Consider the following 19,804-nt stretch of genomic DNA (forward strand, 5'->3'; position numbering starts at 1 on the left):
ATCTTTATTTGACAAGTTGTTTAACCTTTACACGTTATTTTCTTTCCTGAATGATGTTATATCCCTGCTTTGATTCTCTGTCAAAAATTGGTGTGATTCTAAAAGGGGAATAATCTTTCATTTTGGCAAGCAGCTGGAAATTATATCCACAGACGTAGACTTCTATGTGTTATTTTATCAGTGTAGTATTCTATGAATAAAAATACAGAGACTTGTCTTTTAAAATGATCCTACTTGAAAAAAAAATGATCCTACTTGAGCATTTCTAAGGAAACTTCAACTTTATTCTTTACTAGCATTGAAAAATTGGCCACATTCCTCAGATACAGGGGATTATCAGTCTACTTCACTTTCTTGCTATGGTGATAGATGCAGGAATGGGCATGTGACCCAAATCAACCCCAGCAGACCCAGCCTTGGGACTTATTTGCAGAGTCTCTCATTAAGAGTTTCTCAGGTTTTGTTTTTGTTTTAATTTTTTTACTGGGATCTCTAAGAGGATGGAATGTAATTCTGGGGCTACTGGTATCCTTGCATCCTTCATCATTCTCTATGAGGAGAGAAGCTGTCCTGATAATGGAGCTAATATTGAGGAAAGCTGAGTTGAGACAGGCACATACACACATCTGTGCACACACAGTCCCACAGATATCATCTGAGCCTCTCAATTTGATCAGATTGTCTCAATTACATAAGCTAATAAGTTACTTTAAAAAAGACAGCCAGTTCAAGTTGGTTTTTCGGTCTCTAGTAGCTAATAGAGGCAGTACTAATACATTGACTATGTTTTAGAGACTTAAGTCAAAATACAGTAAAAAGTAAGAGTCAAAAAGCAACCACCCATGTACAAGGTATATCTGTATACATGTGTATATGTTCATCCACTAAATTTCAATAATTATTCCTCCTGTGAACTCTGTTCAAGTAGAAATCCGGTCCTTCTATCTGTTAGAAATTCTTTCGTAGGGGCGGAGGTTGCAGTGAGCCAAGATGGCGCCACTGCACGCCAGCCTGGGCAACAGAGTGAGACTCTGGTCTCAGAGAAAAGAAAAAGAAAAGGAAGTTTTTTCCTAGGGCTTGCTTTTCTAGTTTACCCAGATTTACTTCCTGCCTTTTTTTGTTTGTTTTTTCCTGTTTCTGAGCCTTAGAACTTGGTGTGATATTCTGTCAAATTGCCTAATGCTCTCTGTTCATTTCTGGCATCAAAAATATTTATCACCTTGGTACTGGGAGAGCTCTAGTTGGATCCTGCTGTGTTCTGTGAACTGGGTCTCCTCTGGGAAGTATGCCTGCTTCTCACTCTCGTTAGTGATTTAGTAAGGAGGCTTGCTTGTACTGGAGTTAGGTTATGGTTCTTTTTTTTTTTTTTTTTTTTTTTTTGAGATGGAGTCTCACTCCGTCGCCCAGGCTGGAGTGCAGTGGCGCCATCTCCACTCACTGCTGCAACCTTCGCCTCCCGGGTTCAAGTGATTCTCCTGCCTCAGCCTCCTGAGTAGCTGGGACTACAGGCGCGCGTACCATCACGCCCAGCTAACGTTTGTATTTTTAGTAGAGACGGGGTTTCACCATGTTGGCCAGGATGGTCTCGATCTCTTGACCTCGTGATCTGCCCGCCTCGGCCTCCCAAAGTGCTGGGATTACAGGCGTGAGCCACCGCGCCCGGCCAGGTTATGGTTCTTTAGTTGATTGTGGTGTCCATGCAGGAGAGGAGAGAGGGCACATGTTACAGAACACTTGTAATTCTGATTCAAACGTGGGAACAGTGTGCAGAGGCCCTATAGCCAGACCCTTAGATCTCTGAACTCTTCTTCTCCTGCAGTCCAAGCCAGGTCAGCATAGAGGAGGGCTCCTTGACGGGTGCTGATTGTTTCTCCAAATCTCTTTTTCTTTTTTTTCTTAAAAGAGTTAAAACATAATTCAGCCATTTTTAAAGGGGGTTAATATAGTTTTCCGTACTGTATCACAAAAAAACCAGAAAGAGAGAGACAGATCCTGCTGTTCTGAGTTGTTAGAGACCTATTCTTGGCTGGGTGTGGTGGCTCTTACCTATAATCCCAGCACTTTGGGAGGCTGAGGCAGGAGGATCTTGAGAACCCAGGAGTTCTAGACCAGCCTGGGCAACATAGTGACCCTGTCTCTACAGAAAATAAAGGTAGCCAGGCATGTTGGCATATACTGGTAGTCTCAGCTGTTCAGGAGACTGAGGTGGGAGGATAGCTTGAGCCTGGGAGGCCGAGGCTGCAGTGAGCTGTGATCACACTAGTGCACTCCACCCTGGGCAACAGAGTGAGACCCTGTCTCAAAAAAAAGAAAAGAAAAGAAACCTGTTATTGAGCTGGTGGGATTTAACCCAAGACAGAGTTTGCAGTGGTCTGTGAATGGTGTATAATGGAAGGAAATGGCAGATAAGATTAAAATAACTGAAAAAGGTCAGTGGACATTGAGAAAGTCAAGGTCTTGTAAGCCAAAGAATAGAGAAGTAGTTTCTCTCTCTTTTTAAAATAGAGACGAGGTCTCACTATGTTGCCCAGGTTGGTCTCAAACTCCTGGGCTCAAGCAGTCCTCCACCTTGGCCTCCCAAAATGCTGGGATTATAGACATGAGCCACTGTACCTGGCTGATAAGTAGTTTCTCTAGGAAAGAGAAACCCATGGGAATGTTTTTGAATAAGCGGATAATGTAATCAGAATTTTTATTTCTGGAGATTTATAGGGTGGTGTCACTTAGAAGACCAGGGAATTTGTGGAGCTCTAAGATTGCTTGTAAAAAGGTAAGTGAAGGATTTGGTGACTGGTGTGTTGAGCAGTGGGAAGAGTCAAATGTGGTTGCAAGGTTTTCAGCTTGAGTGGCCTGGAAGAAGTAGTAGTGGTGTTTGAAGAAAGAGAAGAACAGGAAAGGGAAATGCTTTGAGGGGAAGGACCGGAGTGCTTTTGATGTTTTGAGTTTCAGGTGGCAGTGGCCTTCATGGAGTTTGTGTTGCACTGGGAAAGACATAATAATATTAAATAAAATACTATATGTAGCATACTCAATGGTGATATGTGCTGAAGAGGAAAAAAATAAGGAGAGGAAATATGATTTTGGGGGATAAGGATTGAGATTTTAAATACGGTGATGAAAGAAGACCTCATTGAGAGCATGTCTTTGGGAAGAAACAAAGGAAGAGAGGAAGCTTTCCTTATGGAGATCTTGGGGAATGACAGTGCGTTCCTAGTGTGCTCAAGGAATAGCAAAGGGGCTGAGGTAGAGAATTGTCAGAGATGAGGTCAGAGGGATCGGGGGTGGGGGTGCAGTCAGGTAGAGCCTGTGCATCATAGGTAGGATTCTGTTTCTGGCTCTGATTGAAGTGGTAAGGCTTAGAGTGGTAGAAGTAGAGAACTGACATATCACTTATGTTTCATAGGCTCACTCTATTATGTTGGGAATAGACTGAAAGGAGGCAAGGGTAGAAGCAGGGAGACCCCTTACATGGCTATTGCTTATGTCCAGGATGGAGACGATGGAGACTAAACCAGGATGGTGGCAATGAAGGTAGAGCTGACAAGATCAGCTGACAGTTGGGATGTGGGGTGTGTGTGCGTGTGTGTGTGTGTGTGTGTGTGTGTGTGTGTGTGTTGCTGTGTGTTTGAGAGAGGGGGAGGTTGAGGTGGGGTGGGGAAGGAAGTCGAATGATTGATTGATAAGGACTGCACAGGGATCTTGGCCTGAGTAATTGGAAGAATGGAGAGAAATTGTTCATTCTTTGGCTGTTAACTAGATAAAAGGTACATTTGGATTAGCTACCCTAAGCAAACGAAGTTCCCAACAAATATGCCCTTGAAAATGTCTGTAAATATGTCTTTTAAATGATAGTGCCCATAGTTAAATTTTATAATGAAAAGCTTATTGGCAAGCCTTGTCAAGAGCTCCCTGTGGAAATATCAGTTGCTTTTCTTGGCTTCAAGGTGTTTCCTGAACAGTGTGTTATCCTTTGTCCCGAGTGTGCCATTAAGGGATTTGAAAGTTTGTTAAAACATGTGTGGCAAGTGAGTGCTGTCATTTAAGCCTAGCCAGGGAAGCTAAGAAATGAAAAGCAGCTCTTTGCTGGACTTCCTGACATGCTTTAGCTCTGAATCCGAGGCTCAGGTAGTGGGATGGACAGGGCATTATTTTCTGTGCACGAAGTGTCAGTGGTCACAGTTCTCAAGCCATTTCAGCAGAAAATGTCTGTGGACATAGGTATATGTGAATCTTTTGGAAAAACTCCATAATACCAAGTTGATAGCAACCCCCTGCCTAAGGAGAATGTAATAGGGTTTATTTGCTGCAACAGAATTTCCAGTGCTAATATAGACTTGCTCTTTTTATAAGATTTAAAACAGCACTCTTCAATGATGGTCTTTGTGCTTGAGGAAAGTTTTTTTCTATATCAGTAAACAGGGAAGCTGTGAAATGTTTCATGCTTGGAGTTCGGGTGAGCCAGCATAATGGAAAGGTTACCTGGCACTTTTGTTTAGGATTCCATTAGAATTTTTTGGTTACAGGGAATTTTTCTGTTTGCTTTTCAATTTTGAAATACAGTATATTGATTTTAAAAGGAAGGGAAGAAAAACCTAATGCACATCAAACAGTTTTGAAGTGGCCAGTTTCTTCTCTAGATCCTGGTAGGTTTGAATTGCTGTTTGCAATCGATCTAACTTACTACACAGTGTAGATGAGATTTCTTGCTTTCTGAGTGACAGATTGCTACTTCACAACTCTGGAAAGATCAGGAAATGTCCCTCTGAGGTGTTGCCAGATCTAGGCTTTCTTTCCTTCATCCAGATTTGTGACTTTTCTTGCTAAGACACTTGTTTTCAAGTTGAGGAGCAGTTAACTTCGTGGTTATATTTGCATTTATATTGAAAACTGGAGTTATAATTTATATATGAAGGCATAGAATTATTTTAGAAAAATGAATTTATTTCAGTGTCTCCCAATTTTATTCATTTGCATTTATTTATCTTGTATCTCTTACAGTGATAATTTTCAATTTTGATGAAATAATTGTTGACTATTTCCTGGTTTCCAGACACATTGTGTTAATGGAGGACGTTGCAGTATCATGAAGTATCTTATGGACATGCATTTTAATTTAGCTGGCTCTTGCTGCTTAGTATTTATTTCTCATTATTTTTTGCAAATGCTTCTTTTACAGCTGATTCAAGTCTTTCTCATTCTCTTCAGAAGAGGAGAAAAGAGAATCAATATTTACTGAGCACATTCTCTGTGTCAAGGATTGTGGTGGGAGACTCTCAGAAATGTAAAAATGAATGTAATGTGGTTTACTGTCTAGTGGAAGAAAAAATATGCAAACAAATAAATGGAATATAGCCCCATCAAGGAACCTTTTTTTTTTTTTGCTTTTGAGAAAGGATCTCGCACTGTTACCCAGGTTCACCACGTGAGCAGTGACACAATCACAGCTCATTGCAGCCTTGACTTCCTGGGTCCCAACGATCCTTCCTCCTCAGCCTCCCGAGTAGCTGGGACCACAGGCACGTGTCACCATGCCTGGCTAATTTTTTATTTTTGGTAGAGACGGAGTTTTGCCATGTTGCCCGGGCTGGTCTTGAATTCTTGAGCTCAAGTGATCTGCCTTCCTCGGACTCCCAAAGTGCTGAGATTACAGCTTGAGCCACACACCTGGCTGAGGAACCTTATAGTGAAAGAATGGCTAAGGACTAGCAGTGCTGCAGAGGAAGGTAACAACATTTATGCAGAGAGAGAGAAGTTAGCGGAGAAACATTCACAGAAGAGCTGGGTCTTGAATTTTGATTATTTGCTAGGCCAACAAAAGGTTCAGAGGCATTTTATGCAATGTGTGTCAGGGATGGGAGCCGTATGGGTGAGGTTCATTCTGAATCTATTTGTTTTCAACTCCTGTGGATGATTTCCTCCAGTGTCCAGGACTAAGAGAATTGGATTTAGAGTCCTAGACCTGTATGCATGTTACAGCTCTGCCATTTAGTAGCTGTGAGATTGCGACATGTCTGAAGTCATTTCCTCCTCTGTGAAATGGAGATACTCATTCTCCTGTGCATCACCCAGGGTCATTGGGTGGATCCAATCAGTTAATGTGTATAAAAGCACAGGGACGATTGTGCAATAGAATGTGAAGATTCATAATAAAAACTTCAGTGTTTCTTGTGATTCCTGTATCCATAGTTATGTTTAAATTCTCTCTACTTTGCTCTCTCCTGTTCCTTGTTGAAACCCCATTATTTGAGTCTTCCCCAAGGGCTTTATCCTCAGGTTCTTTTTTCAGTAGACACTTGGCCCTGAGCCACCTTTGCTTAACTGTCAACCCATATTATGGGTAACTCTCTAATCTGATTTCTGTCCTCAAAGACACTTCTAGTCTCCAGACCTACATTTCCAGCTGCCACCTGGATGTTCCTCATTATCTTGTGCTTCTCGAGTCATCTGAAGGCTATATTTGTTTCCTTATATGTAACTGCTCCTAATTTTTCTGTTTCTGTTGTCTGAGTTCAGGGCCTTGCAATTATTTTTGACCCTTCCTTCCCCTTCCCCTTGCTTCAGGTTGTTCTTCAGGATTTAAAGGCTCCCAACTGAGTGTATTGTTATTAAGTCCTTCACTTTACTTAAGCTCCTACCATGTTCCAGGTACTTGTGCCAAGAGTTTTTCATTTGTTATCTTAGTTCTCACAATAGTTGTCTGATATTAGACACTCTTGCCCCCATTTTAAAGATAATGAAATTGAGATTCAAAGAAACTACTTTTCCAAGGTGGCATTGCAGGTAAGTGCAAAGCCATGACTCAAGCCAGTTGTGTTGTCCCTCGAGTTTGTGCTCTGAGCCACTCCACTCTGCTGTCACACTTCACTGACTTGACAGTAAAGGCCCAACTCATTAAGTTGGCACTTAGGGCTCTTGACATCTTGATCTTCCTTTCTCACTCTTGTTGTATATTTTCACGATTATTTGCCATTCCTAAAGGAGAATTTGCATTTTCTTATCTCTTTGCTTTTCCATATGTTCTTTCTCAGCTTAGATACCTCTTTTTCATGTGCACCTGTCAGAATCCTGAAGGAGACAGGGCAGTGTAGTGGAATAAGCCAGGGTTCTGGAGTCCAGTGGATCTGCTTTCTACTTTCCCTCATAGTCCTGATCTCTTCTACAAAGGGCTGGACCAGTTTACATTCACACTAGATATGTACTGCTGTGTGTTCTTGCTAGCATTTGGTATTATCAGAATTTTTGGGTTTTGCCCATCTGTGGGTTTGTAGTGGTATCTCATTGTGGCTTTAATTTGCATTTCTCTGACTAATAAGGCAGAGCACCTTTCCATCTTTATTGCTACTTGGCATCTCTATTTTGTGAAGTATTTTAAGCCTTTTCTTCCATTTTTCTATTGGATTATTTGTCTTTTACTGATCTATAGGGGTTCTTTATATATTCTGGATATGAGCCCCTCTGTGGCTTGCCTTTTAAAATTTCTTTTATTATATCTTAGAATAAAAAGAAGTTTTAATAGAGTTGAGTTTATCATTATTTTTCTTTTGTGGCAGTGTTTTTTATATATATTTAAAACATATTTCCCAACATACTTTCTCACGTTTTCTAAAATTCTGCCAGCTTTTTAGATTACATCTTCCTTAGCTATTTCCCACTCCCAGTATTGCACAGTATCTCTGACCCAGCAAATGTTCTTGTCTTTGAAATAGGATGCTACACGGCATTTTGCCATTCCTCTGCCAACACAAGGCCTGTGTTCCCCTTAAAATTCTGACATCATGCTATACCCAGCCTACTTTTCCAGACGGGTGTCTCTTCTTCTCCTGTGTCTCTGAACTCAGGATTCTGGGCTTAGTTCTGTTCCTTTAAGTGGAGAGCCTCTCATAGCTGCCCCTCAGTTTCAGCCATCCTTCATGGTTTTTCTGGGTGCCCTCCACCCCTACCCACTGCCCCACCATGGGTCCTGCTGTAGAGGCCAGGTTGCTGTTCTCTGTCTTCCAGAGCATAGGGAATCCTGCCTGATGGAGAAGGGCTTACTTTTTCCTTTCAGCACACTACCATACCACTCTTAGTGCCCAATTTTACCTTCCAAAAGAAAACAATAGGTAGATTACAGATCTGTCCTTGGTAAAACTAACTTCAGGGTGTATCTGACACAAGTTTCTCTGTGTGTGTGTCTGGGAGTTGGCGGTGAGGTCAAATAGATTAAAATAAGTATTGTAATGTGCTATTTCTAGAGCATTTTTAGTGGCTGCAAATGCCATTTATTTCTTATCAGTACTCCTCAGTTGATATCTGTCTATATTTTCACTGCTTATTTTTATCAGCAGGGTTTTATGTGATGCCCATCCCACCCTGTTCATGGAAAAAGACTGAGAGTGAAAAAGTTCTTTATGATCCAGTGATTTGATTCTCCCACTAATCTGTTTCTGTCCTGTCCTCCAGAGATTAGACTAAATCTCCAAGGGAGAAATAATCCCATTTGCAGCATGCACTCAGGTAATAAGTGCAGTCAGCTGCCCCACCCTCGCAGGTCTATGGAGAAACCAGAGGAATTTAAAAAGTCCTCAGTTAACCATGTCAGTAATATATCTGCTATCCTCAGGGCCCCTTCTTTCACTCTGAGCCGAGAGTTCTCCAAAATATTGGCCAGCCTGAACTGGTATACTTCAGCATCAGGCCCTTTACTGTACTTTGTTATAGAGTTTTCTCTCTTTCTTTCTTTCTTTCTTTCTTTCTTTCTTTCTTTCTTTCTTTCTTTCTTTCTTTCTTTCTTTCTTTCTTTCTCTTTTCTTTCTTTCTTTTTCTTTCTTTTTTTTTTGAGATGGAGTCTCGCTGTATCACCCAGGCTGGAGTGCAGTGGCATAATCTTGGCTCACTGCAACCTCCACCTCCCAGGTTCAAGTGATTCTCCTGCCTCAGCCTCCTGAGTAGCTGGGACTACAGGTGCATGCCACTACATCTGGCTAATTTTTGTATTTTTAATAGAGACGGGGTTTTGCCATGTTGGCCAGGCTGGTCTCAAACTCCTGACCTTAGGTCATCCACGCGCCTTGGCCTTCCAAAGTGCTGGGATTATAGGCATGAGCCACTGCACCCAGCCTAGAGTATTTTCTATCTACTTGTAGATATGCCCTTCCCCACCGCAGCCCTTCCCCACCGCAGCCCTTCCCCCTGCCCCCGGGAGGAAGGGTTTACAGCTTTCATCTGATTCTCAGAGAGATCTGCTAACTTTCAAAGTTGAGAACCACTGATTTAGACTTCTTAACTCTTTCAAAGACAACCCCATGGAAGAAAGCCTCTTACTTTACAGAGTCAAGGAAAATTGGGCTACTAGTTTCTAACCCACATACACTTGTGCTTGAGAACTTTTCTGAAAGCCCTTGCATCTTGATAATCTCCTATGTTCATTTTATTGTTCTTCTACCTGTTTATCCATTTATTCATCAAACATTGAGTACTTAGATTAATTATGCAAGTTTCTGTATAATTAGTGAGCAGATAGTTGTAACAGATGAGATAAATCATATGCTTAGATAACAATAATGTAGTAAAGAAATTGAGAAGTGCTGAAGAAGAGGTACAGATAAATTGTTTTGGGACTTCAAAGAAAGAGAAATTATTCTTGCCTGGGCAGGTAGGAGGATAGAGGAACTGGGAAGATTATGTGGTGGATTTTGGATTATAGAAAATTCATGCTTTTTGGAGTAGGTCTTAAGAGATGGATGGATTTTAGATATGTGGAGATATTAGATACAGTGTGCCATCTCTGGCTGTTTATTTGAAAGACTATTGAGTACTACTGTGTGCCAGGCCTAGCCATGGGCACTTCATGGAGTTTATCAGGGAAGATAGACTCTGAACAAATCATTTCCTAATTTATCCTATTTGTTGACTCTGTTAGCATGTATTTCAGTGGCTACTAAATGCTGCTCTCAACTCAGAATACAGCAGTGAATAGAATAGATACCTCTATGTTCATGAAACCTATATTCTAGTTGGGGAAACAAAGTAAATAAGGAGATACATACTTTCAGATAGTGGTAAGTGCAAATGAAAATAAAGCTGGATAAGGCCAGGCACAGTGGCTCACGCCTGTAATCCCAGCACTTTGAAAGGCTGAGGCGGGCGGATCACGAGGTCACCAGATCAAGACCATCCTGGCTAACACGGTGAAACCCCGTCTCTACTAAAAATATAAAAAATTAGCCAGGCGTGGTGGCTGGCAGGCGCCTGTAGTCCCAGCTACTCGGGAGGCTGAGGCAGGAGAATGGTGTGAACCGGGGAGGTGGAGCTTGCAGTGAGCCCAGATCGCACCACTGCACTCCAGCCTGGGCGACAGAGCAAGACTCTGTCTCAAAAAAAAAAAAAAAAAAAAAGAAAAGAAAAGAAAAGAAAAGAAAGTAAAGCTGGTTAAGGGGATAGAGAAATTATAGCAAGGTGGGGCTATTTCACTTACTGTAATCAGGGAAGCTTCTCTGACAGGCAGATATTTGAGCAGAGACTTGAACAAAATGAGAGGGCAGGCCCTATGAATAGCCAAGCAGAGAGCTTTCCAGATAGAAGGATAGCAAGTGAAAAAGCCCTAAGATGGAAGGTTGTAGTATTCTAGGAATAGCAAGAAAGTCTCTGGAGTTGGAGTGTCATTTGCAAAAGAAGAACTTGTAGAACATGAGGATAGAAAAATGTCTTGATAAGGCCTTGTAGCATGGCAATGGAAGGAGGTTGGAAAGCTGTTGGGAGAATGACATGATCTGATTTGTGTTTTAAAAGAATCGCTCTAACTTTATTGATCCAAAATGGAAATCAAGAGACCAATTATTGCAGTAATTCAGCATGGCAATAAAGGTTGTTTGGGTTTATGTAGTAACAGTGGAAATGGCAAGAAAATCCATTTAAAGGAAAGGCCACTGGGCTCTTCTGATGGATTGAATGTGGGGAATGAGAGGGAGAGAGTCAAGGGTAGTGCTGCAGTTTAGGGCTGGAGGAACTGGTTGGAAGGTGATGTCATCTGCTGAGAGAGTGTGCTGGGTGAGGAGCTAGTGGGGATCAAGGGTTCTCTTGTTTGAGATGTCATCTGGGCAATTGAATATAAGTCTGGAGATGGGGGAAAGATTGAGCTAGGCACTTAACTTTGGGAGTTAGTAGCATGTAGAGAGAGATTTAAAGCCAAAAGACTGCATGAAATCACCTAAGAAGTGAGTATGGATGGATCCATCATTTCATCCCTAAATACTTCAGGTATCTCCAAAAGTTAGAGATTTTTCAAAAACTGTCGTAACAAATTAATGATATTCATTATCTAATCACTATTTACATTTCTCAGATTTTTGTCTCTCCTCCTTTTTTTCCCTTTCTTTTCTTTTTTAAAAATACAGGGCTGGGCATGGTGGCTCAAACCTGTAATTTCAGCACTTTGGGAGGCTAAGATGGGTGGATTGCTTGAGCTCAGGAGTTTGAGACCAGCCTGGGCAACATGACAAAACCCCATCTCTACAAAAAATACAAAAATTAGCCAGGTATGGTGGCATGTGCCTGTAGTCCCAACTACTTGGGAGGCTGAAGTGGGAGGATCTCTTGAGCCTGGGAGGCGGAGGTTGCGGTGAGCCAAGGTAGTGCCGCTGCATTCAAGCGTAGGTAATAAAGTGCAACTCTGTCTCAAAAAAAAAAAAAAAAAAAAAAATACAGTTGGTTGGTTAGAATCAGTATTAAAATAAAGCCTACAAAATTGCCTTTTGTTGATATGTAACAAATATTTTAATCTATAGGCTTACCCTTTTTTCTTGCAATTTATTTGTTGGCAAAACTAGGTTATTTGTCCTACAAAATTTCTCACATTCTGAATGTGATTGAGTGTGCATGGTAGTATTGTTTAACATGTTCCTGTGTTCCATTTCCTGTATTGGATCAGGTTTAATTTTTGGGAAAAAAATACTTCATAGGTGGTGATGTGTACTTCCTGATATAGTGAATCAGGAAGCACTTTAGTTCTTTCTCTTTTTACAATATGCATATATTTCAGTGGGTTCAGGTATTGCCTCTCTGGTCCATCCATTATAAAACTCTGGTCCACCCATTATAAAACATCCATCCATTATTATTACCTCTCTGGTCCACCCATTATAAAACGTTCATACATTATAAAACTCCCTCTCCATCAGCTTACGACTTACTGGTTTTAGCAACCATTGATGACCATTACCTGAATCCATTATTCAGTAGGAATGGCAAAATGGCGATACCGAAAGCCTTTTTTTTTTATTTCTTAATTTAATTAGCTGAAACACTTGTATAAAGAAAAACTTTACCTCATCAATTACTTGGTTGCCTTGACGTACAGTTTGTACAGGCCAGGTAGAATAAATGCCTAGAATTCTCCATAGTTGACCAGAGAAAGCCCCTTTATGATACTTCCTGCATCTTTTAGACAAGACACTAGTAGCCATTGATAGCTTTCTTGTTTTCCCAGTATGACAGGAGGTTCCAGGGTTGTCTTGTCCATTTCCGGCTCCAGATTTGAATTAGCCATTTCTCTAAGGAGTCCCACACCTTTACTTTTTCTTTTTTTTTTGAGACGGAGTCTTGCTCTGTCGCCTAGGCTGGAGTGCAGTGGCGCAGTCTTGGCTCACTGCAACCTTTGCCTCTGGGTTCAAGTTATTCTCCTGCCTCAGCCTCCCCAAGTAGCTGGGACTACAATCACATGCCACCATGCCTGGCTAATTTTTGTATTTTTAGTAGAGACAGGATTTTGCCATGTTGGCCAGGCTGGTCTCGAACTCCTGACCACCTCAGATGATCTGCCCACCTTGTCCTCCCAAAGTGCTGGGATTGCAAGCATGAGCCACCGTGCCCGGCCTCACATCCTTACTTTTAACCAGTATGCAATATGGGATGGTTAGAGAGTACACCTGTGATCTCATAATGATCTTTTTCCCCCATACCTTTTGTTCTTTTCTTATGTGTCTTAGAATAATAACGTAGAATAAAATGCTTTAAAGAAGTAACACATTAATTTATATTTTAATTGCACAGTTTTGAATGACTTAATTTATTAAGTCCTATTACCTCAGGAGTCTCCAACCCCTGAGCCATGGACTGGTACTGGTCTGTGGCCCATTAGGAACTGGACCACACAGCAGGAGGTGAGCAGTGGGCAAGTGAGCATTACTGCCTGAGCCCCGCCTCCTGTCAGATCAGCAGGGGCATTAGATTCTCATAGGAGCATGAACTCTACTATGAACTGTACATGCAAGAGATCTAGGTTGCATGCTCCTTAGGAGAATCTAATGCTTGATGGTCTGAGATGGAGCAGTTTCATCCCGTAACAGCCCCCCACTTCTGGTCTGTGGAAAAATTGTCTTCCACAAAACCAGTCCCTGGCACTGAAAAGGTTGGAGACTGCTGCCTTATAGCATTTGTTGGTTTAGTAACTCAAAAGTGAATTTAGCTCCTACAACACTAATTCTTCAGTATAAACCATGAAGATTATCACAAAGTCAGACGCAGGTTAGTTTTTGAGTATGCTCTACAGTTAAGCTTGCCGTACTCTGGTTGTTGCTTTACACTGATCTTCTGTATTAGTCCATTTTCATGCTGTTGATAAAGACATACCCAAGACTAGGCAATTTACAAAAGAAAGTGGTTAATGGATTCACATTTCCACGTGTCTGGGGAGGCCTTCCAGTCGTGGCAGAAGGTGAAAGGCACGTTTCACATGGCGGCCTACAAGGGAAGAGAACTTATTAAGGGAAACTCCCCTTTATAAAACCATCAGATCATGTGAGACTTATTCACTATCATGAGAACAGCACAGGAAAGACCAGCCCCCCATGATTCAATTACCTCCCACCTGGTCCCTCCCATGACACGTTGGAATTGTGGGAGCTACAATTCAAGATGAGATTTGGGTGGGGGCACAGCCAAACCATGTCGCCTTCTCGTCCCATTCTCTTCTTAAACTTCGTATGCATGAGCCAAAGCATAAATTATTAAGTAAGTAGGCGGGCAGAATCACGCTGATTGCAATTTATATCCCCCCACACACATATACACACATGCAGAGAAAGACCTTTCACTGTGAGAAAGTTCAGCCTGCAGATTGTATAACAAAGTCAGAATTCTGATACCTATGATATTTTTCCGTGGTTGGTGGGAACCAAATCCTTTGTGGAACCACTAGTGGCAGAAATAGATACAAAATAGAAACTAAAGGCCTGAGCTCTTTGCATAATGTCATCTTCTTCTCCTTCTTTTTTTTTTTTTTTTTTGAGACAGAGTCTCACTCTGTTGCCCAGGTTGGAGTACAGTGGCGTGATCTCAGCTCACTGCAACCTCTGCCCCCTGGGCTCAATTGATTCTCTTGCCTCAGCCTCCTGAGTAGCTGGGATTACAGGCATGCGCCACCACACCCAGCTAATTTTTGTATTTTTAGTAGAGACAGGGTTTCACCATGTTGGCCAGACTGGTCTTGAACTCCTGACTGCAAGTGATCTGCCTGCATTGTCCTTCCAAAGTGCTGGGATTACAGGTGTGAGCAACCACGCCTGACCCATAATGTCTTTCCGGGAGACTACCTTTTACCTGCTAGACCAACTGCAGCATGACAGTTGCTTTCTTGCCCAGAACTTCTCTCTCTGAGATAAAGTATGTATGGGGATGATACAGGAAAAACCATTAAACCCGAGATTGTATATAGCCACCATGCTTTAGACATAGGGTATACACCTGTGCCTTCTGCCTGTGCTTAGGCTGCTCTGACAGTACCCAAGGTTGTATTAGTTCTTTGAGGATGGTCGGGGTAGATGTTCCTAAATATTTCTGAATTTGCCAGGCACATTTAAGGAAATTGAATGAATTTGTTGTTTTGAGTGATATCGAATTCTTTTTCTGCTGTAACTTGTCAGTAAATTTTCTTATTTTTGGATGATCTTCTTTGGGTCAGTTATTAAAAACAAGGCTTATGTGGTAAAGCAGAAGTGCAGATGGGAGAGCTGTTTCTTTAATTGTACAGGCTGTGTATTCCTTATCCAGAATAAGGAATTCTTATCCAAAATAAGGTCCTTTTTGGGACCAGAAGTGTTTTATTGGGTTTGGGATGTTTTTTGGATTTTGGAATATTTACATTATACCAGTTGAGCATCCTAAATCCTAAAATCTGAAATCTGAAATGCTCCACTGAGCATATCTTTGGAGTGTCATGTTGATGCTCAAAAAGTTTCAGATTTCAGACCATTTTGGATTTTCGAATTAGGGATGTTCAACCTGTGTATCAGTGCCCTACCTGTAGCTTCACTCACATGAGCTCTTGCAGGAAGGGGCCTGAGGGAATCTTTTTGGAGATTGCCGGTCTGGCCAGTAGAACTTTTTTGTAGTATTAAAGAGAGGGAGATGTGTCTGTTTCTAACTTCCCATTGACAGATGAATGGGCAAATGAATGTATGAATCTGACATGAGTCAAAACAAGCAAAAAAGAAAATTTTGTTAATGTACTCAGGGATTGGGAACCAAGTTTTAAAAAAAGTTTGCTCAAAAGTTTTGAGCACAATTTTGCTAAAAAAAAAATAAAGCATTGTTTACAAGTTTTTCTATTACTATATTTTTATGGAGTCAATTTTTACAAACAGGATATATTCTTACCTTTATTCTGATCGTTAATATCTTTGTAATATTTTACTTTGGTTTTCTGAGTCGATATTGTAATATTAATTGTCTAGGGATGGTCATGTTAATTGAACCTACTGTATTAAAATGCTTTAGGAAAGATGTAATAACTTTTTCTCTCTTGTATAAGGTGAAGATCTTTCACTAAGCGTGATCTTTGTGTTACTTTTAATTAGAACATTAGACCTATCAAATATAAACATGGTGAAACTGCTAGAGCTCTCTTACTTCATTCAGGTCTCTGCTCAAATGCTGCTTCCTCTGAGCAGTATTTCCTAGTCACCCTACTGATAAACTAGCCACACCCTCTCCATTATTCTCTCATTTACTTAACCAGCTTTCTCATTCTTTCAATATATTTAATTGCGCTTCTCACTAGTCGACTTTTGATTGTGTTCACTGTTCTGCCCTTGGCACCTAGAACAGTTTCTGGCACCATGAAAGGGACTCCATAATGACTTGTTGAATGAGTAAATTGTTCATCATTTGTCACCCCACTAGGATGTAGGACTCATGACGGTGCCTGGCACGAGGTGGGCATTCCAACATTTGTTTGAAAGAATAAAAGGAATGTTTATAAGTAGTGATCAAATTCATTTTTTATATTTATGTATATACATATGATCATTTAAGTTTTAATTATGTTTAAATTGAACATAGATATTTATCATATAGAAATAGATTATTAATAAGGATGTGGTATTCAAGTAACATCCAGAACCTACAAAATCTGCTGCTTTTTTGCTAATGTGGATGGGCAGATTTACATGTAGGGTCACAATTTTTTTCAGTGACTCAGTAACACCTGGTATATTTTAATATAGTGCCCATAGACATCAGAGTGCTGTATGTGACAAACTCATAAAATGGATTAGTATCTGGATTGGTTTTTTGTTTTTGTTTTTTTTTTCAGAGAGAGAATATCCCTTTGTCGCCCAGGCTGGAGTACTGTGGCATGATCATAGCTTACTGTAACTCCTAACTCCTAGGCTCAAGTAATCTTCCCACTTCAGCCTCCCAAGTAGCTAGGACTACAGGTGCCCCGCCCCCCAGCTACGCCTGGTTGATTTTTAAATTTTTTTTAGAGACAGGGTCTCAATATGTTGCTCAGGCTGGTCTTAAACTCCTCCTGCCTTGGCCTCCCATAGCTCTGAGATTACAGGTGTGAGTCACCGCGCCTGGCCTGGATTTTTTTCCTCTACTTGCTTCATTAGTATTGTAGTGTAAATGTCCATCAGTGTGTGTGCTTTATACGTATATATACATATATTTGTATACATATATATACATATACATATATACGTATATATGTATATGTCTATATATACATATATACATATACGTATATATGTATATGTCTATATATACACATACATGCAGAGAAAGACCTTTCACTGTGAGAAAGTTCAGCCTGCAGATTGTATGACAAACTCAGAATTCTGGTACCTATGATATTTTCTCCATGGTTGATGGGAACCAAATCCTTTGTGGAACCATTAGTGGCAGAAATAAATACATAATAGAAACTAAAGGCCTGAGCCTTTAAATATATATATATATATATACTTTTTTATATTTTATATATATTTATATATATATTTTTTTTCCCGAGACGGAGTCTCGCTCTGTTGCCCAGGCTGGATGGAGTGCAGTGGCACGATCTCAGCTCACTGCAAGCTCCGCCTCCTGGGTTCATGCCATTCTCCTGCCTCAGCCTCCCTAGTAGCTGGGACTACAGGTGCCTGCCACCACGCCCGGCTAATTTTTAGTAGAGACAGGGTTTCACCATGTTAGCCAGGATGGTCTCGATCTCCTGACCTCATGATCCCCCTGCCTTGGCCTCCCAAAGTGCTGGGATTACAGGCTTGAGCCACCGCACCCGGCCAATAAAGCTTTATATTTTTATAAGAACATTTTATAAACTCTTGTTCACACTTAATTTTGTTTTTTTCCACTTCATCTTGTATTCTTGTGGTTTCCTTGGTTTCCTTTAGGAACACTGTGGCATACTTTGTTGAGTTCTTTTATCATTCTCTAACTTACTAAGTGTTCCTATATGGTGAGCGTTTATGAAGCAGCATGCTACTACTTCTGGTATTCAGGGCCTTTGGGGAGAGGGGATGAAAATGTACATCAGAAATACGAGAAGTGGATAAGGCATTAATTGGGGGCATCCTGAAGAGCTGAGTGTCAACCTGGCTTTGCTGGATTGATTATGTGCATTAGGTGGTCTGTGCTTCTGGAAAATAAAGATCCTTTTTCGAACTACATGATTAGTGTCCAATACCGTTAGCTTCTGAATATGCAGTTTCTTCCTTAGAAAAGAAAAATCTGCTCTTTTTTTTTTTCTCTCTCAGTGATTTAGCAGAATTTTTCTGTTTTCTTTAGGTAGTTAAACCAGAGAGCAATGACAAAGAAACAGAAGCTGCGTATGAATCAGATATCCCTGAGGAGCTCTGTGGACACCATCTCCCACAACAGTCCCTGAAAAGCTATAATGACAGTCCTGATGTCATTGTAGAGGCTCAGTTTGATGGCAGTGACTCAGAAGATGGACATGGCATCACACAAAATGTGCTGGTTGATGGTGTTAAGAAACTCTCAGTTTGTGTTTCTGAAAAAGGTGAGTACTATTGTCTGACTTTTTTTTTTAAAGAACACTGATTAAGTATTGGAATTCCCTCTCTGCTACAGAGTAAATAACACAATGCAATTGATACAGTCCTAATTTTTGACCTGTGGCAGCTTTTAGAAAAGGGGAATCTTTGACAGGTTTAGCTGCTGGTTATGAAAGAGGGGATGAAAGTGCTTCCAGCGGTTTGTGTGGGCAGTAGTTGCAGTTGCCACATTCCTAATAGGCTTGAGCTGTGTTGCTGGTTAACGTTGACATCTCTTGCGATAGGCGCAATCCTGTGGATGATGTGAACACAATTAAACTGGTATGTAAAATTCTTATGAAAAATCACTTTATTTTACTCTCAGTTTTACTTTAAATATCTTTTAGAAGTATTTTTGTTGGCAGGGCGCGGTGGCTCATGTCTGTAATCCCAGCACTTTGGGAGGCCTAGGCGGGCGGATCACGAGGTCAGGAGATCGAGACCATCCTGGCTAACACGGTGAAACCCTGTCTCTACTAAAAATACAAAAAAATTAGCCAGGCGTGGGCCGAGCATGGTGGCTCACGCCTGTAATCCCAGCACTTTGGGAGGCCGAGGTGGGCGGATCACGAGGTCAGGAGATCGAGACCATCCTGGCTAACACGTTGAAAGCCCGTCTCTACTAAAAATAAAAAAAATAAAAAAAATTAGCTGGGAGTTGTGGCGGGTGCCTGTAGTCCCAGCTACTCCGGAGGCTGAGGCAGGAGAATGGCGTGAACCTGGGAGGCGGAGCTTGCAGGGAGCCGAGATTGCACCACTGCACTCCAGCCTGGGCAACACAGTGAGACTCCGTCTCAAAAATAAAAATAAGAAAGTTTTTTTTGTCATTTCTGGTGGGCATGGATCACCCAAAATTTTATAAACAAATAGCCTTAGAAAGTATTTAGAGTCTAAGCCTTTTAAAAAGCCAGTTTTGTTTTCTCTGATTGAAATCTGAGCCATGGGTCCTCTGGATGCAGAAAAAAAAGCAGTTGTAAACACATGAGAGCTGTGACCACGGACTCTACTTGACCACACTTTAGGAGACTTAAGGAAAGTATTAAGTACAATTTGAGTATTTCAAGGTAGAGATTTCGAAGAGATTCTACATAGAAGGAGTATATTTTCTAGTCAAATTGAATTTTATGTATACTATTAATGGAAACCAACCAACTCTGACCTGGCCAGGCTGACTAGATAATGAGCTTTGTTATCAAGAAGAAGTTTCTGGCACACTTCCCATGAAAGGCTAGGAGAAATGCCAGAAGATTACTAAAGGAGGATGTTCAGCAGACAACTTGTTTAGGGACTGGTGAGCGTATGTCCCCCCAGCGTAAAGAAAGCAGAAGGTATTTTCAGGACATGACAGCAGAAGGGTGACTACTTTTCTCCATTGCTGAGGAGGTAGTGATCTGTGAAAGAAAGCATTTTTTGAAAGCGTGTGTCTTTTTTGGTGCCAAGTACTCCTCATTCAGAATGACTTTCCAACTTTGAAATTCTTCTTGACTGGT

The 19,804-nt window shown here is 41.1% G+C and overlaps 1 protein-coding gene across 3 annotated transcripts in view; it reads left to right on the forward strand.

Moving 5' to 3' along the window:
* The window catches only part of DIS3L2 (DIS3 like 3'-5' exoribonuclease 2), a 371,835-nt gene that overhangs the window by 114,832 nt on the left and 237,199 nt on the right, over window positions 1-19,804 (forward strand). For all 3 annotated transcript variants that reach the window (XM_030802727.1, XM_030802728.1, XM_030802729.1), the window contains exon 6: window positions 18,046-18,280. In XM_030802727.1, the coding sequence (XP_030658587.1) occupies window positions 18,046-18,280 (235 nt within the window). The remainder of the gene's footprint in view (window positions 1-18,045; window positions 18,281-19,804) is intronic.

The sequence above is a fragment of the Nomascus leucogenys genome, chromosome 22a (assembly GCF_006542625.1).
Source record: "Nomascus leucogenys isolate Asia chromosome 22a, Asia_NLE_v1, whole genome shotgun sequence".
In the NCBI taxonomy this organism is placed as follows: domain Eukaryota; kingdom Metazoa; phylum Chordata; class Mammalia; order Primates; family Hylobatidae; genus Nomascus; species Nomascus leucogenys.